The sequence below is a fragment of the Leptinotarsa decemlineata genome, unplaced genomic scaffold, assembly GCF_025532065.1.
Source record: "Leptinotarsa decemlineata unplaced genomic scaffold, Ldec_3_MD MMD2_tig00026314_RagTag_RagTag, whole genome shotgun sequence".
NCBI lineage: Eukaryota > Metazoa > Arthropoda > Insecta > Coleoptera > Chrysomelidae > Leptinotarsa > Leptinotarsa decemlineata.
In genome coordinates this window covers 15,307,589-15,334,734 of record NW_027412684.1, presented here as the reverse complement: position 1 = coordinate 15,334,734, position 27,146 = coordinate 15,307,589, and the positions used below count along the sequence as shown (strand labels likewise).

Here is a 27,146-nt window from a genome sequence, read left to right as displayed (position 1 = left end):
TTTGGCTGCAAATGAATATTGAAATTTTTAGTCAATCGTGAAGTTGAACTGTCGGTATAATTTCATCAGAATGTTGTTATCAAAAAGTGATTTGATTGATATGATTTTCATATTAGGTGAATCAGACAGGAATTGTTTATTGTCAAGTAGAATTTATTCTCAACGGTATCCAGATGGAAGGCATCCAGATGAAAGATCTTTCCGAAAGATCTTGGGACGATTCGTTGAAACTGGATCTATTAATTATTCCAAACATGAGCCCATCAAGCCAGCTACTAATGAAGATAATGAATTGCAAGTTCTTCTTGCTGTTGAAGAAGATCCTAGTAGGAGTCAACGACAAATTGGGGAAATAGTGGATATAAGTGAGAGATCAGTACAACGAGTATTGAAGAAACATCGCTTGCATCCATACCACGTTCAGTTACATCAAGAACTACTGTATGCTGATTTCGAGAAAAGAGTGAGATTTTGCAATTGGGCCATGAACAAAATTCGTCGAAACGAATATTTTTTCAATAATATTTTATGGTCGGATGAATCGACATTCCATAAAAATGGATTTGTAAATCGACATAATTACCATTATTATGCGACAGAAAATCCTCACTTATTGAAACAGGTGGATTATCAACATAGGTGGTCGATAAATGTCTGGGGAGGCATCATTGGAGAATATGTAATTGGTCCATACTTTTTTGAGGGACATATGAATGGTGCAATGTATCTCAATTTCTTACGAAATGATTTACCAGGTTTGTTAGATGATATTCCTCTTGACCTCCGCAATAGAATGTGGTTACAACATGATGGTGCACCTGCTCACTATTCGGCAGAAGTGAGAGATCATCTAAATGAAGTATTTCCCAATAAATGGATAGGACGGAATGGGCCTGTACGGTGGCCCGCTAGATCACCAGATTTGACGAAACTAGGGGATACATAAAAAATATGGTTTACGAAAATATGCGACTTAGAATAACGAATGCTTTTCGCAGCATTACACCAGCTGTCTTGCGCAGGGTAGAACAGTCTTTCAAACATAGACTTCAGCTCTGCATTCAAGAAAATGGAAGACATGTTGAACATATTTTATAAAAGTTTCATTATCAACCTTAATTAAACTCTCCCTTTTGTAGTTTTGTAATTTACCAGTTGACAAATTTGAATATCTAGAACTCAAGCTCTGAATGAATATAATAACATGAAAAAAATAGTTATTTATAATGTTTCTTTCTTTCAACTTGTTTGGTTTGATATTGCACGATTTATGAGTGAAATTCTGCATCCAATGAAAAAATAATTTTCCATTTAGCAAAAAGTGATAGGTACATACATTTATTTCGTTAAAAAATATTTGTTTGGACACCTTCTAATGTACAAAATTGAAACAAGATATCTTTCGTATATTTTTATCAGTCGTCAAATGGATTTCGCTTTGAAAAAATGACCATTTTTCGAAAGAAATGCTCATTCAAGAAAAACTATTGAACTTAGCCATAGGGAATACTTAATGAAATTTGTAGAGGTTTCGTTGGCGCTTCTTATGGATCAATAATATACAGGGTGTTCCATTTAATCTAAGGAAGATTTTGCAAATTTTCATTTACAATATTTGGCAAGCGGTTTTTCATACCCTGTATATCACAGGTCGATTTCAGATATATCGTTTGAGAGAGTTACCAATGTAGAATATTCGACCAAAAAAAAATATCAACTGGACTTGGCACCACTTTATAATTTCAAATATTCTGAGTGACGAATATTGGAAAAAAAAAACCTGTCATACTAGATATCTCGAAAACCGTCAATATTTTCGAAGTGCAGATATACATAAAGTTTATTTTATTTTCTATGAAGAAACCGAAAAAGCGATAAAAAATATAGGTTGCCATTTAAAAAGACACAGTTGGGATCCGCCCAGAAAAAATCGAACACCCTGTGTGACCGCCAATATTTTTATTTTGTCGAGCTCGAGCAATAAGGTAATATTATAGAAAATTAGATTCCTATCTGCTTCCTATATAGAGATATGGAACACCGCGCCACTGTTGCAGGACCCTGTATATGAATATAATACCCCAATACCCGTAACATAAGAATTACCAATTTGACTGGAGTATTTATTTAATGAAAAATAAACAGCAGTTTCGAACTCATCGCGCCATCTATTGTCTGGATGCCAAACATCGCCCCTACCAACGACGACCACAACAGACACTAATTCATATTTATAAATAAAACCTCAAATGTAATACGAGAATAGGAGCATGTAGTGTTTGGTGTTAGTGAAATCACGTGCTATAAATCAATGAATAACATATAATTTACACGGTAAATACCTTTATCACCAATACCCGAATGATAGTGAACAATGGGGCGAAAAGGACAAGTTCAAAGGTCAAGGAACACAGTCGCCTCGAGGAATGAAAAAAATATTAAGAAGGAAGACAAGGAAATAGCCGCCTACGTAGATAAGTTACTGAGGCTTAGTACTTTACCTCAACATGTTAACCTAGCGAAAGCCTTGGAAAACCAAAGAGAAATTAACGCAATCACTGATAAAATAAAATTACTGGAAGCAAATAAAAAGCATCAGAATGAAGTCTCGGTCGGTAACCGGACAAGTGCTGTCACCATCGAGAGATTCACGAACTGGATACGAGAAAACGGCGCGGATTTCAAAGGATGTGACATCAAAGAAATCGAAGGCTTCGAGTTGGGGCTCGAAGTAAACATGCAAATCCCCATATCAAGTCTCGTAATAACTGTCCCGAGAAAGCTTATGATGACCGCGGAACTGGCCAGCGAAAACGAACTGAAAGGTCTAGTAAAAAAAGATCAAATACTGAATAACATGCCCAACGTCACTCTCGCTATCTTCTTGCTCTTCGAGAAGTTCAAGAAAGAATCGTTTTGGGGGCCGTATATCGATATTTTGCCGAGGGATTATACTACGGTTTTGTATTTCAATGTAGATGAGCTGGAGGAGTTGAAAGGCAGTCCAACTTTGGAAATAGCTTTGAAACAAACCAAGTGTATCGCAAGACAGTACGCTTATTTTCACAAACTGTTCCACACTTCGGAAGATCCCATAAGTAGATTCATGCGGGAGAAATTCACCTATGTGGAGTACTGGTAAGTCAGATTTCATGAAATACTGTAGTGTAGATATAATACATATCATACGTGAGCATAGACATCTTTAGTTACGAAGCTCTCAACAAAGCTCTCAAGATTGTCTACATAGATCAGGATGATTATGCTTACTTGTGCAATGAATAGAATGCATTCGTTCATAGATCAGGCTAGAGCAGCCACATGCCAAAACAGTGCTGTCTGTTCACAACTGCTTGTTTTTGGACTATGATTTCAACTGCAATTTTAAAAAAATCAAAGTCTTTTTACAAAATTGTGACATCTTCATCAATTTCTGGGAGTGTTCTGGTTGTAATTTATTTATTTCTGCTCATCATATTTGAACAATAATGTTCCAATACGATATCATTTCGAATTTATTTATCTTCTTTTGGGACAGATGTATTAAAAAAATAACAAAATGAAGAAAAATTCAAATATAACTAGTATAAAATTACAGTTTTTTCAATTAGGTATTAGAATAATTTAAAATATATTAAGTAATACAAAAATTTAAATGTCAAATTTTTATTTGTAGTTTATTGAGCTGTAGTTTTCACTATTAGAATAATATCAACAACATTGAGAGAAAAACCCAATAAAAAACAGGTTTTTTTCTCAAAAAAACAGTTGCTTTAAACCTTGATTTAAACCATGGTTTCAAGCATGTTGGTTTGAACCTGCCAACTCTCCTAAAAATATATTCCTTTCAATTTTAGTCTTGAATATTGTTTTAGTAATTGTCAACTATTGTGTTCTATTCTTGTATTTTTCATATTATATTAAAGTTGAATTGAACTTCGTCACACATTTCCACACTCTCAGAAACAGAAACCGCAAATCCTGACCGATATTTACAACATTCTACATCTTGAATCAGTCATATTATTGACATGATAATTCACATTGACTTTTTATATTTACAACTCCAATCTCTTTGAAAAATGAACAGTAAACTCTCAAATGAATTGAAGCTGTTGAGATAAATGTAGGTAATGTTTCACTTTTGTGCATGTTGAGGAAGTGGGCAACTTACATTTTTTCTCATTAAGTTTGTACAAACGTTCACAATGAAATTGAAACATATGTTTTTGACAGAAATTATTATTATAAAATTTTATTTAAATTGAAAGGGTTTCACTTTTAGGAGAAATTAATTTTTGGAAAAGAAAGGTTTTGGCTTTCCACTTTTCATCTTTTTTGCAAGAAAATGTGTGAAACCAACAAAGAAAGAAGTAAACCAATTGTTTTCAGAATAAACTCTTAATAAAGTTGTGTAGATCATGTATGGAAGTTAGGTTAGGCTAGGTCCAAAGTGAGTGGGTCTATTCGACCCTCCACCGCAACCCGCAAAAGTTTGTGGCTCACACCTATTCACACTTGGCCAAATGACGCTTCTTAACGAAGCCGATTAGTTTGTATGGTGAGTCGTACTCTGCCGATGCCAATGACAGGTTCTGGTCCAATGAAGCTGCTTGCAGCACCCTCCTTTGCAAGGAGGTCAACAGCCTCATTGCCTTCCAGGTCAGTATGGCCAGGAATCCAGACCAGATACAATCTGTTAAGTCTAACTATCGAGGAAGAGTCGTTTTTGGCAATTTGTATAGAAGTTATTTTTAGGTAAGAAGGAGAAAGGAAAAAAGAAAATGTCCCTTGAAACAACTTCTTCTATATGAACATTGAATTATACGAGTTTCCCACATTTTTTAGAATGGAGGTGAGGGAGTGAAAAGTCACAACCTTCATCTCTCATAAAAATTTACTCACAACCTCCAAGTGTTGGGTGGAAACACTAGTCTCCAACGCTTTATTTTTATGGATAAATTTCGAAGATGTCTTGGGAAGAGATGACTTCGCCACAATGACTTCGTTCATTAAAAGGGAAATTTTTTTTTGAGTGAAATGTAATAACAGTACTTTTTCATATATTACACGATGTATGGCATCCTGAACTCTCTTAGGTACCTTAAGACATTACTTTAAGAACGGTTTTTCTCTCATATCAACTTATATCATATAAAATTCTCAACTAATCCTTACTTCGATGGTCTTTTGGGTAGACTCATTCTCATTAATCATAAGCTTCAGAATGGCAAAAAGCTATACTGATTTCAGTATTTAAATTATAGTTTTTATTCCACGAAAATGGATAATTTAATTGCAATATCTTTCAATTAGAACACATACTAAGTATCCTTAAAATTGTTTTCAGACAAACATTATTTTGACATTCTAAGACCTTCAACCGTCTCTGGTTTGGGGATCCATTGATTAAACTTGTTGCCAAATCATTTTTGTTTTGGAACCTTCTAACTTAACTAAGACCTTTCATCACAAGCAGCCATCAATGGTTTTCAATCAGATACCTTTACCATTAACGCTGGTGTTTTCTGTAGTACATTAATGACTCATGAAAAATAAGAATTGAAACTTTTTATATTTTGTATTTGTAACTAATGTTATTGCAGTTTTGTTATTTGACATAAATTCAAACTGAATTCAGAATGGAAATTACAACACGATTACAAATTATAACAACACGAAAAAAGCAATAATTTTCAGATATTGATAACAGAAGTTATAACATTTGAGTTTTATTAAGAATTCCACTAAGACTAACTTGAATATCAAGTCAGCAGAACTCCTGTTAACAAAAAGGAAGGGGGCAACAATTATTTTTCATTATCGACAAATTCTTGACAGTTATTCGATAAATTTTGTCATAATGAAACTCAAATATTTCTATGTCACACTAATTTGTGAGGTAATACAAATAAAAATTATATTTCATTATTTTTACTTCAAGTGGCTTTACTAACTTCACAGAAGTTTTCTTCTACAGATGTTTTCACAACTGATAAACTGTGAATCTTGATTATTATAAATTTTGACTTCAAATTAAAAATGCCTCTTTGTTACTCTTTAATGAGTTTCTTGAATTAAAGCTATTTTTCATTAAAAGACTCGGTTGTTCAAAATCAGTTTTTATTGATTTGTTTGTCGACTTATCTCGGATGCACAAACTGATGACGCACGTAAAATTTTTCTTTGCCCTCATTATAGTTGTAAATTTTTTGTCCAAGATTGTCTACTGCCATATATCAAGTTGTCATTGCCAACTCTTCAAATTAGCATCGAACATTGCGCGTTGTGTTTTGTCTTTGTATAAATAAAGACGCCCACATCAATTTATGTCTGGAGGAACAGAGAAGAGAATACTGAACCGATCCATGATCCTTCAAACAGACGCTAGATTACAATAATATGCATCCGTTCGAATGTCACCAGGGAGTCTAGAAACAAACGAATTGATTTCACGTTTTCTTGCTGTTAGAAATTGAATTTCCGGGCACGGTTTCTAAATAATTACAATCCACTGAACCCACAAGTATGTGTCGGGAGTTCGATACAAGAACATAAAACCTGATTGGAAATTCTCTCTTGAACAGATCTGCAGCAGTTGCAAGCGGGGTATTACAAGAAAAAGGTTGCTATATTGGTTATATTCATAGATAAGATTGAAAATTTTTGAATTGAATATTTTACAAAAACTGCAGATTCTGACTATCACGTTTAGGTCAAATTCCGTCATCATAATATTTGTTTCTATCTTGATGTTTCTATAAAATTATCTATAAAACTTTTTGTCACTTTTTGTCTCTGTCCCTGTCTTTATCCTTAACTCGTGACCTTGAATGTTCCCTAATTTCAATTTTTAGGACTATTACTGAGAAAAAGTTATTAATGCGCATGTTCACTGTCCACGAATACAGGTGCTTTTTATTCTTCATTATCTTCCTCTTCTTCTTCTTCATGCACCTAAAGTCTACAAATACCGGTTGATCTAGTTGATCGTGACAACTTATGTTTGATGGTGTTGCTGTTTATCCTACGAATATATTTTATGAATATCCATGATAATAATTATACAATGTTCACGCGTTTCGCTACACGGTAGCTTCATCAGTTCGACTAGTGGGCTACCCAAACTCAAATCGAAAACGGCTCAACGGGGCTTTGGGTTTTGGTATTTTCTAGTTACCAGTTGAGATTAGTTTTGAAATTCAACAGTAATCGTTCAATGAGGCCATGATGTCATTTGATAAACAAAACGTATCGTAAAATTTCACATAGTTGACAACTGACAGCATAATCAAAAATTGTTTATTGCACAAGGAAGTGGTGATAGGTCAAATGCTTTTTTTTCAAAAAAATTTAAGTTCTGATTTGTGTGAAGATAAAGAATATCTTCAATTTTTCCTGTTTTGTAAATGTCAGTTGTAATCCAAATTAATTACGTACAAATCTTGACTTTTGGCACCGGAAGAATTAATCACGGATTTAAGAACGTTATGGGTTTCACATCTATCCTCTATCAAAATTTGAAAAAAATGGATTCGAATGCAACAACTCGCCTCTTGTAGAAAAAGACAGAAACCAACTCTCATTCGAAAGTCGACCTCGAAAAGTTTGGCTTTGCAACAGATTTATTTTCGAGAAACTCGTTTTCTTTTAATTTTCGTGAATTGAGTTTTTTGAGGATCTCATAAAGAATATATATATATATATATATATATATATATATATATATATATATATATATATATATATATATATATATATATATTTTATATATATATATATATATATATATATATATATATATATATATATATAAAATAAAAGACTCAATAAAAAATCTTGTGCTTTGGCTGAGCATTGTATTACAAAAAATCATTTTCCAAATTACGAACAAAGTATGATTTTACAAATTGAAAACAATTACAAAAAAAGACTTTTTCTTGAAATGGTAGAAATTGTGAAACAGCCCAATACTATGAACAAACGAATAGATAGATATCAATCAACAGTGTTCTAATATATTTTTTTTATATTTACTGTAAGTATCAATATTAACCTTTTTCTGTTAAAATTAAACCAAATTGTATTTTAGATAGCCCTGAAGAAGCTTTAAAATGAAGCGAAAGCTTCGCAAATATTGTAAATAAAAACCATTTTTTCGAAAGTTTTTTCATATATATATATATATATATATATATATATATATATATATATATATATATATATATATATATATATATATATATATATATATATATATATATAGATATAGATATAGATTATTATCGAGTGTGTATGATATACATCAAAAGGGGGAAATTCGTGGACAGAACACTCAAGAAATATGGAGGCAAACCGCGGACACGTGTTTCTGGCTATTGGCCTCATATTTCTTGAGTGTTCTGTCCACGAATTTCCCCCTTTTGATGTATATATATATATAAATATATATATATATATATATATATATATATATATATATATATATATATATATATATATATATATATATACATAAACAATTACTCATGAATAATAATTTTAATTCCTATAATAAATAAAATGAGTAGAAAAACATTTCACAATACCAGAAAATTGTATAAATAGTGTTGAGCTATTTGGTATTTGATTGAAAGAGAAATCCAGGAATACAATACCAATTGAAATAGACGAAATAGACAAACCTACACTCCTTGGATGATAATCAATTCCAAAATCTAACTTTTACAATTTGATAATCGGGAAACTGGTTTTTTACCATTTTCGATACATCCGCATATCGACTAGGAGTGGAAGCTTAAGTATCTTAGACCTAAAAATATTGCACTTGCGATCACATAAATAACAACAATAAATAACCAACAGTCACATAACGCCATTTAACCATCAAAACGAGTCTTTTCTTTCTTTGCCGACAACCCAAATGTTATCAGACACACTCTTCATACTGGATCTAACGTAATTATTCTTTCTGCCCAACGTTTCATTCATGAAAGACTTGATAGCTGCCGTACTACGACCTTGGAGAATCATCGGCGACCTCATTCTCGAAGATAAGCTGCTGCAGTAGTTTGCTGCACGTGTTTTTCTTTGTAAACACCTGAGTATCACCAAGATGGCGATGAAGACGATCAGAGATAGCCCTATTATGGCTAAACTGACGAAAAGTGCGGATTTCACACCGGAAGGAATGTTCATGAAGATGTTATCATCCGCGTCGTATATTTCATTTATAGTAGAAATATAGTCGATGTCGCTATCCTCCACACGTTTGCTGTTTTCATCTATAAATTTTTTTCTAGGGTCTATGAAATCTCTCTCGCTTTCCAGAGATTCTGAGAATATATCTGGATACAGCTGCTTCCAAGGGAAAGTGATCGAATTTCCAGAACTTTCCTGTTCCACCTCAGGATACAGTTCCGTCGATTTGATTGTCATTTTTTCCAGTTTGGCAGTTACAACTTCTACAGTCTTTCCAGTTACTGCTTCTACAGTCTTCCCAGTTACTGCTTCTACCGTCTTCCCAGTTACTGCTTCCACAGTCTTCCTAGTTACTGCTTCTACAGTTTTCCCAATCGTAGTAGAAATATGATTTCCTTCATTCTCCTCTCTCCTCACATCCAGACTCTTCTGCTTCCTTTCGTACGATTTGAACACGTCAAAATACTCTGGATTGATTTGTCCGATCAGGGGCTCTTCTTTGGGTTCCGGCTCCCTGGTATTGTTGTGGAAAATATCCGCTAAGTGAAGCTGGCTAGAACCGCGCTCCCTCTGCTCTACCAACTCTTGCAGTGTCATATTTCTGATCTCCAAGATACGGGACAGAGAGTCTCTAGCGGTGGGGTCTTTCATTATTTCCATAATTTCCTCTCTAGCGGTTACAAGAGTCACGTTTTCCCTAGGTATTTCAGTTGTTACACTAACCTGTTCCTTGTTAGTGTCGATGCTAGTTTTTATGTCTATTGGCATCCGCAAAGGCTCTCCACCGTCTTCGCTATCGTTACCTTCGTAGTTCAAACCAATGATTTCGTTCAGGCTTATTTTCGAGGGTTTCGGAAATTCGAAAGGGAAGGGATAACCCTCCTCTTTCAATTTCTTCGTCGTTTGTTTCAGTTTAGCGTTCGTGGTAGGCAATGCGCCCTTCTTCTTCACAGCTGCCGCCTCAGCTTCTATCGTTTCTGCTGTACTAGGAGAGACTGTACTCGTAGTGGTTGAGGTCGTGCTAGCAGATTTCTCGAAAGGCATAAGGTCTGAAAGAAAGTCAGGTTTGAAGTTCATGGAGGTGTAGTATTTGGGATGAGCTGGAACGAAGATTCTTCTCTCAGTCGTAGCTTCTGTGAACACGTCAAATTGAGCAACAGTAGAATACAGTTTACTTTCTTTGGCACCAAGTATGGCAAGGCGTTTTCTCTGAGCCTCCATTAATTCTTTGGCACTTAGCGACTCCACTGAGTCTGCTTCGACTTCATAGTTTCGGTCTGTAGTTTTCTTCAGTGCTATAGAGGGTGGTAGCCTCTTGTATTTGTGGATCTGCTCGGGTTCTGTTGGCATTTGGGCAGACTCAATGGCTTGTGGTGGTGGCTCCGTTAACACGGATATCGCTTTTTCACTTCCGCTCAGGAGTTCGGCCAGCGATAGATTTTTCTGCTGCAGTAGCTCGCTGAGGCTGATATTTCCGCCTGTCTTCTTCAGCAATTTCTTTAGATCGGATATTGTGTTTAGCGGAGGTTTTGATGATTGGGTATTTTCTGGTTCAGTCGGTTTCTTCAGTACTTCATTTGGTTGATTTCTATTTTCTGTACCAACATGCCAATCAGTTTTTTCTTCGCTTTCTTTCGAAGGCTGGTATACCGGCGTTACTCTCCTTCTCACGTTCGGCTTGCTGATTGCGTCTTCCTCCATTTCCCTCCATAGTTCTCGCATTTCCTCCAATACATGTGGACGTACTTTTCTTCTGGGTGGTAACTCTGGGTAAGGATCGCCATCCTCTATTAGTGGTGGTTTCCTTTTTCGTTTGCGCAGACGCCTCCTTTCGATTTTGATATCTGAGAGTGCTTGTGGCTCCTCTTTGGGTGACCAGCCAGGGGTTTCTTCCACCGAAAGTCTTGCAGGTCGCCACGTCTGGAAGGAAGGAAAATTATATAAGTAAAAATGCAACGCTAGGGAAAATAATACAGCTGACATTGTAATTTTACACAGTTCCAAATAAAAGTACTATTCAGTATAATAGTACGAATTTAAGTCTAATCTGGTAACAATCCAAATTTGTTTTCGGTACATGTAGCACAGAACGTATTGAGTGAACAAGTGAGCTAGAGGATAACCCTTGGTGTTATTACAATTAGGGTGAACTATTCGAAAGCAGATACATGAGCCTGAGAATATTAATAAGCACATGCATTAATTCAACCTAATCACCGCTTAGAAGCTTTCTGTGAAAGGTTTCAAAAGCCGGATCACTATGATCTGCGCAACCAAAATGGTCAAAGGGCGTCTACAGGAGGGAAAATATTCACTGTTTCGTTCTCATTTCCATCTATTGAATTTAAAAAAATAATCTTGCACCATTTTGAAGTCGTAGAGCACCAATTCCGATAGATCGGAACCGTCGAGAAATGACAAATTGCTGCTTCAAATACAGGCTGATTCACGGTGGATGGCACATTAGACGTTTCTGGTGAACCAGACAACGGATCACTTTGAAAATTTAATGGAGGGCATATTCGGACATTCTCTAGCCAACTAAAATATTTTCGACAATGCGGTGTTGCCGCTTCTATTAGAAAGCAGTAGCAACTTTGATTTTTCAAATGGAACACTCTGTATATAATATTATTTTCGGAATCTCCAACAATTGCCCGACAACTTTTCTTGATATTTCCCTATACCTATCTGTTACCGTTTTCGAAATAAAAATTAATTTCAATTTTTTTCTTCGAAAATCATGACTTCTAAAAATGCCGATATCTTTTAGTTAAGAAGTACTATGATATCGAAATTTGGTTTGGAGTTAGGTGATACTTGGACACTTCCCACACGTCAGCCTAATCTCCGTTACTTCAATACAGGGTGGTAAAAAAATACAGTTTTTTCGTTTGCTTGAAAAAGTTGCTGAAATTTGATTATTTTAAATGGAACACCCTGTATATTATTGAAAATTCGGAAAGCTGCTGAAATTTTCTTTCTTTCTATGTATATTATACCTATACCTAACTAGTCAAGTTTCGGACTTATGAACATTTATTTGTGAAAATGTCCCTTCAGAATGGTATCTCCATTCGGTATTTGGTAAGCAGGCCATGACTACTATTTAGTGTTGTGACATTCTCCTAATAATATCGACATTTTCGTCACTTCAGAAGTTGCAAATACTTTCAAAACGATGGAACAACACTATTCAAACGAAGTTCTTATGAATTTGTTTATTATTTTTGGACAGTGTGACAAAATTATCAGCAGAACATGTAGAAAGTTCAATGAAATGTATTCGAATCTACCGCCAATGAACCTCAAGAAATTTATACGAATTCAGAACAATTTCAATATGTTTGGATAAACTTTAAAAAAGCACCAAGAAACTTGAAATTGGAAATATTGATATGAATAATTGTAAAAAAGTAAAACAATCATGTGGAATATTTCAAAATATGTTCGAATCGCTGGCCGTTCACTTCCAAGCACTTTAAAATGCGGGTGTTGACTGCTTTCGTGGTGGCAGATCTGATTTCATTGGGATCCAAATCTTCAAATGTTTGGACAATCCTTTCTAACAATTCATCTCTCGAACGCACGGGTATTTTGTAAACTTCTTCTTTAAACATTCCCCACAAATAAAAATCTAATGGATTAAGATCGGGTGATCTCGCTGGCCAATTCCATGGTCCCAAGCGCCTCATCCACCGATCGTCAAATAGTCTATCCTGTTCTGCGCTCACTTCTCTTGTGCAATGTGCAGGAGCTCCGTCTAGTTGGTACCAACAGTTTCGATAATCTTCGAGTGGCAGATTATCCACGAAACTGTCTACAGTATTCTCCAAAATATTCAGGTAGCTTCTGGATGTTAATGACTCCTCGTATATCACATAACTCAATTTGTTGTCCATCAACATGCAGAAGACATTAAAACTAAATTTTTCTTGAAATCCGGCTTCTTTTGTGACGTGAGGATTTTCACTGGACCAATAATGACGATTTTCTCTATTGAAAATCCCTTCTCTCGAAAATTTCGATTCATCAGTCCAAATAATTTTATTTAAAAAAAGTGGATCTTCTTGAATGCGTGTCAACAACATTTCACAAAATTCTACTCTCTGTTGAGGATCTTGAGGCTTCATTGCTTGAATTTTGGTGAATTTATAATCATGCATTTTATGTCTTCGCAAGATTCTTTGAACCGATGAATATTTTATACCCAAATCTTCTTCAGCACTTCTTATCGATGACTCGGGAAATGCGTGAAAATATGCTAAGACATTAATCTGGTTGTCTTCGAAAGTTACGGGTCGAGGCAAGTTTCTTGGTGCTTTTAAAGTTGATCCAAATGCATTAAAATTGTTCTGAATTCGTATAAATTTCTTGAGGTTCATTGGCGGTAGATTCGGATACATTTCATTGAACTTTCTGCATGTTCTGCTGATAATTTTGTCACACTGTCCAAAAATAATAAACAAATTCATAAGAACTTCGTTTGAATAGTTTTGTTCCATCGTTTTGAAGGTATTTGCAACTTCTGAAGTGACGAAAATGTCGATATTATTAGGAGAATGTCACAACACTACTGTCAAATAGTAATCATGGCCTGCTTACCAAATACCGAATGGAAATACCATTCTGAAGGGACATTTTCACAAATAAATGTTCATAAGTCCGAAACTTGACTAGTTAGGTATAGGTATGATATACATAGAAAGAAAGCAAATTTCAGCAGCTTTCCGAATTTTCAATAATATACAGGGTGTTCCATTTAAAATAATCAAATTTCAGCAACTTTTTCAAGCAAACGAAAAAACTGTATTTTTTTACCACCCTGTATTGAAGTAACGGAGATTAGGCTGACGTGTGGGAAGTGTCCAAGTATCACCTAACTCCAAACCAAATTTCGATATCATAGTACTTCTTAACTTAAAGATATCGGCATTTTTAGAAGTCATGATTTTCGAAGAAAAAAATTGAAATTAATTTTTATTTCGAGAACGGTAACAGATAGGTATAGGGAAATATCAAGAAAAGTTGTCGGGCAATTGTTGGAGATTCCAAAAATAATATTATATACAGAGTGTTCCATTTGAAAAATCAAAGTTGCTACTGCTTTCTAATAGAAGCGGCAACACCGCATTGTCGAAAATATTTTAGTTGGCTAGAGAATGTCCGAATATGCCCTCCATTAAATTTTCAAAGTGATCCGTTGTCTGGTTCACTAGAAACGTCTAATGTGCCATCCACCGTGAATCAGCCTGTATATGTACTTATCGTTCCAATCTTTTTCTATTTTTTTTATTAATAACGTGTCTCGGCATCTAATGGCCACTGACACGGGATCTGTGATACATTTACATAATAATACAAAACAAAAAAATCATATCAAATGAAACAGTCGACAGTCCTTCAGAAATTGTATCACGACACTGAGCTGGTTAGGTAGGCCGAGAATGTCTTTGAGAGTTCCACTGAGTTTGTGTTTGCGGCGAATTGGGCTGTAGTGTATACAAATCAAAAGTATGTGCGCAATTGTGAGTCTTGCATTACCACAAAATTCACAAGTAGGGGAAGACATCAGGTATCCATGGGTGAGTCGGGAGTGGCCTATTCTGAGTCTTCTTATAACACTTTTGTCCTTTCTTGTCATTGGGGGCAGGTCCAGCGCCGAAACTGTGGGTTGGATTGTATGTAGTTTGGTGGTACATGTGTTCCAATGTGTTTGCCATGTTTGTATCATCATTTGTCGAGCTGCTGATTTCAAGTCTTGGTGAAGTTGGATCTGCTCCTCGGGCAATTCGGAGGAACAAGCTTGTTTTGCTGCTTGGTCTGCACGTTCGTTGCCCGTAATTCCTACATGAGAAGGGATCCAGATGATATTCACAAGAACGCCTCTGGTACGATGGTGGTGGCAGGTATCGAGGATATCTTGAACCAAAGGATGATGTGAGTAACTGTTTTTGATAAAGAATATTGATGAAAAGGAGTCTGTGCATATGACAAGTTTACTGTTATCTTGTACTGGAAACCTCAACGCTTGTAATATTTCATATAGTTCAGCTGTGTGTATTCTACAGACATTGGGGAGTTTGTATGTTGCTATTATTGCATCGAGTGTAGTAACCGCACATCCTGTACCAATAACTTCTTTGGATGCGTCAGTATAAAGGATTTTGTCGAATTGCTGGTTATTTATCAGTTCTCTGAATCTTTGTATGAAGACTATGTTAGACTACGAATTTTTGGTACATGGCGGAGTTTTAGACAGTTTTATAAGAGTTGTAGCTTTGAGGTTGGTGTTTCTTGAAACAGGGTATAATAATTGTGAAGGTGAAAGCGACGTTCTGGGTCGTTTGGGGAGCTGGTTGTATAGAATCAATTAATTGAAATACCGGGTTTTGTGGGTTAGCATATACCCTGGAGAAATATGATAATAGTTGGTATTTTCGTCGTATAAAGAGAGGTGGTTCAGAGGATTCAATATGAATGTTTTCCATAGGACTGGATCTGAAGACACCCAGGCATATTCGTAGTGCTGTGTTTTGGATTGTGTATTTGAGGTATGTTTTGCAGGCATTCATATAAAGGATTCTTCCGTAATCCAGTTTGGAGCGGACTAATGATCTGTAAGTCCGTATTAGTATTTCCTCTTCTGCTCCCCATTAGTGATGAGCTAATTATTTTAAAATGTTGATACGATTCAGACAGTTAGCTTTTGTCTCCTGAATATGTTATCTCCATGTGAGTTTTTTATCAAAGATAACTCCCAAGAATCTATGTTGATCAACCACTTGTAACTGATCCCCATTGGGATCTAATTGTGGAGGTAGAGGATTAAGTCTTTTGATAAACTGGATTACTTTAGATTTTGTTGTTGAAAAGTGAAGTCCGGATTTGAGAGACCAATTGTGGATGCTGTCTAGGGCCTTTTGAAGTAAGGTGCAAGTACTGACCGTGGCTTTGCCTTGGCAGTAGTGGATGAGGTCGTCGGCGTATAATACATATGTGACGGTGCTAAGAACCGAGTAGTGTAGATGACAGTCCATTTGTAACAACTTTAAAAGATCTGTTGGTAAAGAAGTTTTGTAGAAAGGAGAAAATGTTTCCAGTTAGTCCAAAATCCATGAGTTTTTCAAAAATGGTAGTTTTGCGAATCGTGTCGAAGGCGCTGTCAATATCTAGACTAACGGCAATTAGGTCTTTCTTACTTTCGTGCATCTGTTTGATCGAAAACCTGCCTATTCTGAAGTTAAGAGGTTGTGCGATTCTAAGTACCAGTGTAAGCGTCTATTAACCATTTTCTCGAAAATTTTACATGGAGCACATGTTAGAGAAATTGGTCTGAAGGAATTGGGAAGATTGGTATTTGTGTTGTTCTTTTTTATTTGTATTATGGTTGCTTCTCTCCATATAGCCGGAAATTGTTGGTTGCACCAAATTTCGTTGTAAAGTTCGAGCAGTTGAATTCTAGTTTCTGACTGTAAATATTTTAGGAAGATCATTGGTATGTCATCTGGTCCTGAAGCTGTGTTCTTTATCGTGAACAGGGCTGAGTTTAATAAAAGTTAAAGGAAGAGTGAGAGAGTGACAAATGTGGGAAGGTTGTTCAGGATTGTTTGTTGAGTTTAGAGGTTCTGGAGGGATTTTCTATTATTTGGAGTACTGGAGTAGACTTCAAAAGCTATACAATTGGAAGTGATGTTCCAAGAAATGGTGCAGGTTCTTTTTTACGGAGAAGAACAAGCACTACAGAAATATGCTCCAGTTCCTCTGAGAGCGGTGCTTGCTATTTACGTTGGATTTAAATCGCACTAGGAAAAAGTTGTTTATAAATGACAGGTGGTAACATTACAGAAAAAGTCCCGCGACAGATGTGCATGGAACAGCTTATAAGTAATACTGAGGAAGTTGATGAACCGTTTCGGCTTCTCCGAACAGATAAAATAGTTATTTATCTTAACGTTACGGTTTATTTATCTTCACATTTGAGGAAAATTGTAATTGCTGTCACTTCCACCAGATGCAGACTAACATCGTGACGCGCTAGGAACTTTCATTTGTTTTCAGATGGTAATTGATGATTAATTATATTTCAGTGTTCGTTCCCACAACCGCATCATGAACCACGTTAGTTTAGTTCGGTGAATAATTTCCAGTCTACGAGCAAAATTTGTCTCATGGAAACCGGATTTTGTTTGCGGAAATTAATTTTCGCTTTTACGGGTGGGTTATTTCAATTATCTATATTATTTTGCTTATTTGCATTGAACCAATTCAAACGTGAAAATTTCGAATGGCAGAACGCTTCGTAACACTATTTTAATATTCATTTCATCGTTGAGATTTTTATACAGCTTCAGACTTGTATGCAAATATTTTTATATACTAAATTCGACAGAATTAGTTACTTAATATTACTAGAGAAAATATCTCAAATTGGTTCGAATATCTCACTAACTCAACTTCTACGTTTTTATTTAGATCAGAGACCCAATGTTGTTTTTTATAATGAATTTGCTTCTGCACCATACTTATCACCATTCGGTGTGCTACAAGGCTCCAATCTGGGACCCTGCTTTTCCTCATCTTCATAAATGCCAATATTATTGAGTATTTTTATACTTTCGAAGATGAAATACTCCTTCGCGAAGAAGATGTCGAAGATCTAGGGGTGACGTTCGACAGCAGGTTGATATTTGTTGGCGACACCAATACTGTCGCGACATCGGCTAAAAAAATTATAATACCCACTGCAGTCAATGTGACAGTAGTTTCGATACGATGAAGACCATATTATTCAAAATTGAACAAACCATCATCTAGCTTACTGCCTGCAACTAGATAATAATTAATTAATATGTCATCTTGTTTTTCTTAATTCCATCATATATGTGAATTTATCTCTCAATTTGTCAAATCCTCAATATGTCAATCTTTCGTTATATATTCAGCTTAAGCAGCCTTTATTTATACTGCATTATTATATTATGTATTATCCAGTAAATGGATTCTTCTGTTGGGCAGCAAATTTTGTTTTGGTTTTCTTTTTCTTATCACTTAAGCTTTGTAATCATTATTCATTTCATGTACAATAACGTATATTATCACTATGAAATGCACAGGGAAATTATACAGGGTATCGATTTGAAATTCTTCCACTTAGAACATGCAAGTCAAATGATGCATTATTTATAAAGTAATTCTGATTATCTTTGAGATTTTATGTCAAAAATGAGTTCCGCAGGATCTAAAATAATTGTTCATCTGTTCTATACAGTAGCTGTCATTAATTAATTTGCGTTGAATTCCTTTTTGAAGAGAACTTACTTCAATACATTTGTGGGTAGGGAAACTATCAATTCAAAGCGAGAGAGATTGAAAATAAAAATGACGAGACTACCAAAAATTGTTTTCAATAAGAATAAATCCTCATCTGTTATAATTTAGCAAGAAAAATTAATTCATTTAAGATTCTCTATTCCGAAAATTTTTAGTTACCGTAATATTGCGAATTGTGTAGGTTTTGATATAAAGATTTGGAAATCATTTTGAATTATTTATCATTTGAAATGTGGAGAATATTTGTCATTCAATACTCCAATACAAAAACAGATTCTAAAACTTTCAATACATAATAATAACAGAGCATAAACTAGAAATCTTTGAAATTATTTTTTCTTGAAAATCCGGCTCATTGAAATGTTAAATGAAATGTTGATATAATTCACTCCAATAACGTCTGTTTAAGTAAGAGTTCCAAGAGAATGTTAATTTGCCTATGCAAAATAATCGGTAACTGGAATCAAAATTGATATGGGGCCAAAATAGCAAAAGCAAAAGAAAATATCCCCCAAATATAGTGACAAAATGAGTTGTAATGATTACCAATGAACGAGAAATTTCTTCTTTTATTTCTGAATGTCTAGCCAACGGCATAAGGTGTATGCATTTACGTCAAAAAAATCGAATGCAAACTCAAAAAATGGGTAGAGTAGACTTCTTCAAAGATTCCTGGTAAAAAGTTACTCTTGTGTGATTTAGTGTTCATATATTGAAAAGTAGTTGTTTCTTATAGATTTTTTCTTTCAGTGTCTTTCTGTATGATGATAGAGAAGTAGAAAGCCGAACGTTTCCCAATAACTGTTCTCTCATAAAAACTCCATTTTCATTTGGGAGAATCTTATTTATAAAACTCTCCATTATGATATTTTCACATAACAGTTCACAAAATCACAATATGTGATTCACTAAACACTAGCTTTTTTAAGTATATTGTTGTGATGTGGTGCAATGTTATAAACTTTCATGTAAGAATAATTAATAAATTGTTGAATACGTTTTTTATAGATCTTCGATAAATAATAACTTTCAACTCATCAAATACAGAGTTATAGAAGGCAACACACATTTTTGCAAATGAATTTTCATGCTGTATTTTTTCTTAGAATCAATTTTCCATCTTTTGTTGTTTTTAGTTCCATAACTAAATCATATTTTCAGGCTTCTTTATTCTGCCTATTCTGTAACTAGATACTCTTTCAATTTGGCAAGAGACCAAAAAATGAGTTCTAGAAAAATTCATATGAATCACGAATTGACAGAAAAATTTGTAGTTATTCATGGAAGTTATGCGGTCATTTCGCAGAATATTCAATCAAAACAAGTTATTTTAATTAAAATCACATTAGGCGACCGATATTATTAATCAATTCATTCCATGGAAAATGTTACAGTAGTTGAGCAAATCTTTACTTAATCCTTTCAAAATCAATATATCTTGTTTGTTGACAATTTTAATAGGGCAAAAAGCGGATATTTTTTCACAATAAGTGTCTTTTTGATATTTATATATATTTTTCATCTCAGATGACTGTGCTTCTGCTCTGCAGTATGCAGGCAAAAGTCAACAGTTGCTATTAGAAAACATTATAACCCTTGAAAATACATCGAGGTGTTCCACTGAGAAATACTATAGGACAGAATGTCTTAGCGGTTTTATATTTCGCAACTTTTTGAATATGTGTCATATCAAAACGTTTGTAAATATCTTCAATCTAGAACCAAACCGATACTTGAGTAATTTGATTGTTGAAGAAATGCAAGTTTTATTTTTGTAATCCACTCTTCGGAATTTAAAATTTTCCCTGTTTCAAAATGTGATATAAACGATAATGAAACAATAATGAAACAAATCCCAAAAGCGATAATTTGTTTTGCCTACTAAGTTGGTGCTAACTGAATAAAGGGACTTATTCAGGACTGATTTTCATTACATGAACATGGGCTCCTCTTCTTTTTATCTCAGGAATAATATCTCAAACAATAATATCTCAGCCAAAAACATCTCAGTAAAAAACATCTCGAGACTGAAACATCTCGCACGAAAAAATCTCAATACAAAAATATGTCAATAATGGAATTAGAGACTTTTTTGTATGAGATGTTTTTGTCAGCAGATATTTTTGTCCTGAGCCTTTTTTACTGAGACCTTACTGCTGAGATATTTGTAGCTAAGAAATTATGATGGGGTACCACGTACATGTAAAGTTCCCTGTTTGCTTGTAATTGAATATACTGATAGTGCTTTCTTTCTAAAACTACCGATAAACGATAAACAGTTCGTTATAATTTCTCATTTTCATTTATCTTGCACATTAGATGAGGACGTTGAAAAAACATCGACAACCACTCATTTTTTATAGAAATTTCACCTACATTGGAGAATCGACCCTCAATCTGATCATCTATTTCCTTGACAAGCAGAAGGAGTCTCCAAATTGCCATATCTCCTTGTATAGTCTCAATGAGCTCATTTAAATTTCATTAGGACATTATCACATCTGCAAAGCATACCTGTTCAGGGTGATTATCTTTGATTTTCATTTTCTCACGTACACTTGACCATATTCGAAAAATTATCACACTAACACAGAAAGCACGAGAATATTCTTATTCATTGTGTTGAAAAACGTACTTTTTAAGGAGGTGATTAGATTTTTTTAGGATGATCTGTGGAACTTACAGTCCAATTTTTTGTTTTGTTTTGCCCGTATTTAATAATCACAACTGGTTATTCAACTAGCTATTGAAAGAACAAAATCAATCTTAAACTTATCATTTCAACCTTTTTCTTTAAAAAATTATTTAAATACTTGAAAAAGAGGAATGAAATAATGCATTCAACATTTAAAGGGATTCGTTTCTATTTCACCATTTGGCAACATCGGTTATAGCTAATAAAGGACAATGAATCTGTTACCTGTATGAGACAAACAAAGATGACATATTTCAGAGACGTGCTGTTCTGTTTACTTATGTTCCGAGTTCCGAGACATTCTGTGAGATATGACATTTTGTGCACCTAACCTATCTTCCTCTATATAAATAAATAACAAAACAACTGCTGTTTATGTGGCTTGTAGAGGTGGTATTGAACTATAATTTATATTTTGCCTTAATCGTTGATTCATAAAGATAATTTTCCTTTTTAAAAGTAGAATATCTAGGTACGTATAAATTATTTCAACTTGATATAGTTGCCAATATGTGAATTAGAAACAAATCCCTTTAAAAATTAAAACCCAACATTGGATACATCAATTTGAATACTTTTCGAAGTGAATTTGAAAACCTCATGAATTAAACTCAACTTTATTTTGTTCAAACTTGCATTTGCTGTAATAACCCAAATTGAGGAACATCCCCCATTGGATGCAACCTGGCAAATCTTTGTTCTCACTGAAATAGGCACTAAAAAAACTATAAATCACTGAAATAATAACAGAGTCAGGCTAAAGTCCAAACAGATTGATCGATTGACGCGGTTTGGTTTAGACACTGATCGAGGTGACCAAAACTTGCTTCTCAGCAACGTGCGATAATGTATGATGTATGCCGCAGTAGCAGACAAAACGTTTGGTATTACACGGTCCATTCGACCACGACCTACTAGCCCAGATGTTGTTCTCTTCAATGATATGTTGCGAATTCTTGAAATCCAAGCATCCCAGAAAATTGAGTTTCACACCTTTCCCTTTTGAATGTAACATGTCATAGTCATTGTTGAACGCATGCTCCTTTGCCAAAAGATTGTTTGCAAATGTATTGCAGAATTAGTCTTCACATTCAAAAAAATACTCTTATTATCTTTTATTCTTTTCGAAAATGTTATCCCCGTTTGACCAATATAAAGTAACACAGGTCAGATTCTGTCACTAGTGTATGGTGTTGTACTGTTGTTTTGTATATTATTATTATGCTTGTTATCGTGTATAGGCCAAAACAGGACCGAAATCAACAAAGATTATTTGCTTCATTTCTGAAAACCACTTCAATGTAGGTAGAATTTAAAATAATCATGTACCAAGATAATGCAGACGATATTCAGCAGAATAGAGAGAGTAGAAGAACAAAACATGAAATGGAAAGAAGAACAGTAAGAGGGGTGACCGGAAAAGATGAACAAGAGACGTTGCTGACACACAACTAGAACAACAGAAACTAAGAAAATAAAGGACGAGTTGCTATCATCTTCTGCAAAAAGAAAAGCAGAGTAGGCTCCATCAAGAGAAACAAGAGAAATGTTTTGTCCAGCAACTAAACTAAAAAATAAGTCTGATTGAAATAATATAGAAAGTATATCTATTGCAAGGTGAAATATGAGGTGACATTGAGGAAGGGAAAAGAAAGATAGAGATAGAGACAGTGAAATGATTTCTTGATTGCACCAAGCCTCCAAGTTTCAATGCAGTTGTAAAGAGTTACAGGGTTCAAAAGGTTCCTCGTGTATAGGATGTGTCGTATTGTATTAAACAAAACATTCGTAGTAAACCAAGAGCACAAACAAGAGATTTCAATGAATCATTTTCGTAATAATCAAGTTAGTAAAACAAACTTTGATAAGAACATCAAGTACAACACAATGATTAATAGTCACCGCCTGACCGTCAATTATCCATTTGTTTGTGATCAAAGAAATGGAAAATACCAACGACACCTGTGTGGCAGAGTAAAAAATGTTTCATTTGTTTTGTTGTTTTCAGAATAGAGAAAGAATCAAAGAGTTTCGAATAGTATTCACAATGATTTCTCAAGATAAAATGTCAGACTGAGACCGATCAGCTCAGGTTTTATGCTATTTCAGCTCTATAAAAGCCCACAATGAATTTTACCTTTTTCTATTGCAGTTTCAAGAAAACTGAAAAAGGTACTGCTAAAATTAGTTCTGTTTGCATATTTTACTGACATTTGCTCAGTAAAAGCGTCTGTCCTCAACCGTATTATTATTTGTATCAAGCACTGCTCGATCAAACTCTAAGGTCGAATATTGTATTTAACGATAATTCACTTTTCAGAAGAATATTATTGTAAACAATTCCTATATGTAACATTCCATAAATAACAATTCAATGAATACGATTACCCATAATCAGATTATGATTCAATGTCAAACACTGGCATATATTTTGTGTAACAATGAGAACGAATAAACGTTTTAATCAACGAGTATTGTTCGGTTTTATCATGATTTCCAAGAGACCATAACTTGTTACCTCGGTGACTACATAAAAACATTTCAAGTCCCATAAAACTGATCGATTTGTGAATTTAGAAATTATGAAATTTCAATGACGTTTCTCAAGTATTTTATTACTGTACAGGATTCAATTTTTTCCTAAGTAATTTTGTGGTGGTAAATAAGGTTAAGTGAGGCTCTCATTTGAATGATCCATAGACGCAACATTATATTGTTTTGTTTATTTATAAGGTATCGTAGTCTTAAGGATATTCAAGTCTTAAAGGTCGATAATCTTGAACTTATATATAGCTTTAATTCCATTTGAAAATGACTTTGATGTATTATCAATGTTGTTTTCTCGAAGTTCATTCTCCTTAAATTAAAATGTGACATTTGCGTCAAAATGATCAAGGTGGAAACCTTGTGGTACCCCAAATGGTCATTCAAAGTGATCGTTTGCAAGCTGCTGTGAATGGTAAATAACAGTGGTAAACCGTGCAGATATGAATAAATATGAAAAAATATAGAACATGAACATTATTTGTTAATTGTAGGAAATAATCAACGAAGAAGAAATCTTTTATATAAGATTGGTTTTAAAAGTTCCGGGGTCGCAATAATTCTTTCAAAAAGTGGTTTATGCAAAGCGATTGATATATTGACTATTAGGAATGATATTCTTTGAATAACACCATTTTGTAAGACCTAAGGCTGGATTATTACATTATGGGCACGTATATCTTAAATATTTTCCTTTCGGGAAAGAAAGTTTTTGGCTTTCTACTACTCCATCTTGATACAAAAAACAAGGATGAGGGAATCTTCCAAGGAAAGGAAGGAAGTAATCAATTTGAAAATAAGTAATTCTATACATGGATGTGTAGATCATGCAAAGAAGTAACTTTCAGACACAAACTGAAAGAAAGTCCTCCTAAAACAGCTTACTTCATATAAACATTGAATTGCACGAAAGAAAAAAATTCTTTCGAAACAAATACTTCTATATGAACACTGAATTATACAGAACATACTTTTATCTACTCAGTTTGTATTTCAAACATTCGTTGTGGAATAAAAATCAGATATCATTCACATGAGTTCTACTTTAAATGAATGGTAATAAATTGCACTTACATGGAACACTGTCACCCTCACAGGTATACACCGATGTTTTGCATTAAGACACTTGCCCCAAGGCTCTTCAGTACCAAATTGGATAACATTATAGAAAATACACACAGTTCATTCATGAATTACGATTTTTTAATGTCACGGAATAAGCTTGATCTGTTTATGTCATCGATGACATCGTAATGACATTCATTCACCTATTTGATTTAATCCCAGCCAAGAGGAATCTTATTTGAATTGAAGGAGTTATATTTTTATATGAATAATAAATTAGCTACAATATTTACCAAAAACAAAAATTGTTTATTCGAATTATTAATTCTACTTCAACTTTATAAAAAATTCAACATACGTCTTGGTTGTATTGTCTAATTTCCCTGCGGGTATTTTCTTCCGAATAATCTTCATACTCCTCGATGTCCTGACAGAAAGTGGCACCAAAAACTATCAAGAAAATCACAAATTTCAATCGCGTCATATCCGAGTTATCCTGATCGCTTCAATTGTCTTGGAGATATCGGAAAAACGTAAATTTCTTTACGTTGCACACTTGCACCGTACGATATTTACTCTACAGGAGAGAACCACATCGAGAAACTATCTACTGACTATGAATGATTAAAGATTTGTTTACAACAATATGCGATTATCCTTTCACGCGATGGTGGGGGAGATCTACTCGGATCGACTACTTGTGATGGTGTGTCAAAAGCTTTCTCCGATAGGGACATTTAGGCTAGCCACACACTGGCAATTATTTAATTTCGTTGATTAAATAATATAGTCAGTTGAGAGTTGCCCACAAGGTCGTAGTCGGGAGAGAATACAAGGGTCAGAATCACCCCCTGAAACTGCTATGAAAGGTGGAAAAGGTGGGAAAATTTGGTCCTCATGTGTGACACATGAGTTGATGAGACTTGGAAAGATTTATTAATAGTCTAATGAACAAGTTCAAAAACATGAAAAATAGAGATAAAGGTCCTGAAAATATGAGCGATAGCTCATTCGATTCGGAATCACCTATAGAAAAATGTATTTGAAAGATTTTGGTGCGGGTAAAAAATTGCAATTGTTATTAACAAAATGAGATTTGTTAATAACAATTTCGTTAATAACTCAAAAAATATTAATATTTAAGCAATTTTAAAAAAAGCTCGTTAAAGAGGAGGAAATTTCCCCGAAACTCTATCTCCATTATTTATAATTTTAATTTGACGTTGAAAATAGGGTTCCACGCGGCCGTTACGACATGCGCGCGCTGCCGCTAAAGAGAGTTTATCAAAAAAATATTTTTTTATAACATAAACTATCATTTTAAAAATTTGAAAAAAAAATAGTATCTTCTTGACACTTGAATGAATCGAGTCCCGTAGAAAAAAAAGTTTTATCACCATTTTTCAAAAAGTTATTCAAGTGTTAACTAACAATTTTTTTCCAATCTCCGTTGGCATAAATAATGGGATAAAAGGAATAAATAATTGTCCTATAAATTTTAAACTTCGTGGAGCCCTTTTGATATATAAACTTCATACGATCCTGCGATAAAAATTCATAAAAAATTATTAATTTGTTAATTATGATTTTTTATAACTATTGCAAAATGAAATATCTAAAAATTGTTGATAATTTTTTTTTTCAATTGATATTTAGCCTATCTGTTCTCACATTAAAAAATAGCCGTTATTAACATATGATATGAATTTTTTACGTAATTTGTTTATTAAATTGTTTTAAACAAATAGAGAAATTCAATATTTTTGAAAAATTTTTTTTTGCTAGTTTGTTGTCTAGAGATAATTATGGTTTTAAAAAAATGTTTTTCATAATTTCAATTTTTAATTGCTTAAAATCAATTTTTTTTATATTTCGATTGTTTAAATAATTAGTTAAGAAATAATTTTGCTTTTTAAAATCGTAATTTACACTTTTGATTAGTTTGTCAAAAAAAATTATTTATTATGTAATTGTTTATTAGTTTAACAATTGGTTATAAACAAATATTGACCAACGTTATATTTTTTTTGTGAAGCAAAAAAAATTTTAAAAACAGTTATATTTGAAAAAGTGCCATTAAACTTTTTTTTATTTATTATAATACGATACGATACGAAAAAAAATTTTAATGGCACTTTTTTATATATAGCTGTTTTTATAATTTTTTTCTGCTTCAAAAAAAAATATAACGTAGGTCAATATTTGTTTATAACAAATTGTTGAACTACTAAGCAATAAAATAATAAATAAAAAACATTTTTTTTTGCCAAACTATTCAAAAGTGTAAATTATGATTTTTTAAAGCAAA

At 33.8% G+C, this 27,146-nt stretch overlaps 2 protein-coding genes across 2 annotated transcripts in view; one reads left to right on the top strand and one right to left on the bottom strand.

Annotated features, from left to right (window-relative positions):
• Positions 1–2,191: 2,191 nt before the first annotated feature.
• Positions 2,192–27,146, top strand: part of Setd3 (SET domain containing 3) — a 57,720-nt gene continuing 32,765 nt past the window's right edge. The window contains exon 1 of the mRNA XM_023166113.2: positions 2,192–3,138. Coding sequence (XP_023021881.2) covers positions 2,375–3,138 — 764 coding nt within the window. The 5' untranslated portion in view covers positions 2,192–2,374. The remainder of the gene's footprint in view (positions 3,139–27,146) is intronic.
• Positions 8,529–25,533, bottom strand: LOC111510211 (uncharacterized). The gene is made up of 2 exons (XM_023166112.2): positions 25,197–25,533; positions 8,529–11,121 (listed from the first exon to the last, which is right to left on the bottom strand). Exons 1-2 carry the CDS (start codon positions 25,320–25,322, stop codon positions 8,887–8,889), a joined length of 2,361 nt encoding a protein of 786 aa, XP_023021880.2. The 5' UTR covers positions 25,323–25,533; the 3' UTR covers positions 8,529–8,886.

What these genes read in the sequence shown, in the direction of transcription:
- LOC111510211 (XM_023166112.2), bottom strand. Translation starts at nt 25,322, where the DNA reads ATGACGCGATTGAAATTTGTGATTTTCTTGATAGTTTTTGGTGCCACT. An exon ending in TTAGACAATACAACCAAGAC is followed by an intron (nt 11,122 to 25,196) that starts GTATGTTGAATT and finishes CCTTCCTTCCAG; the next exon opens with ACGTGGCGACCTGCAAGACT.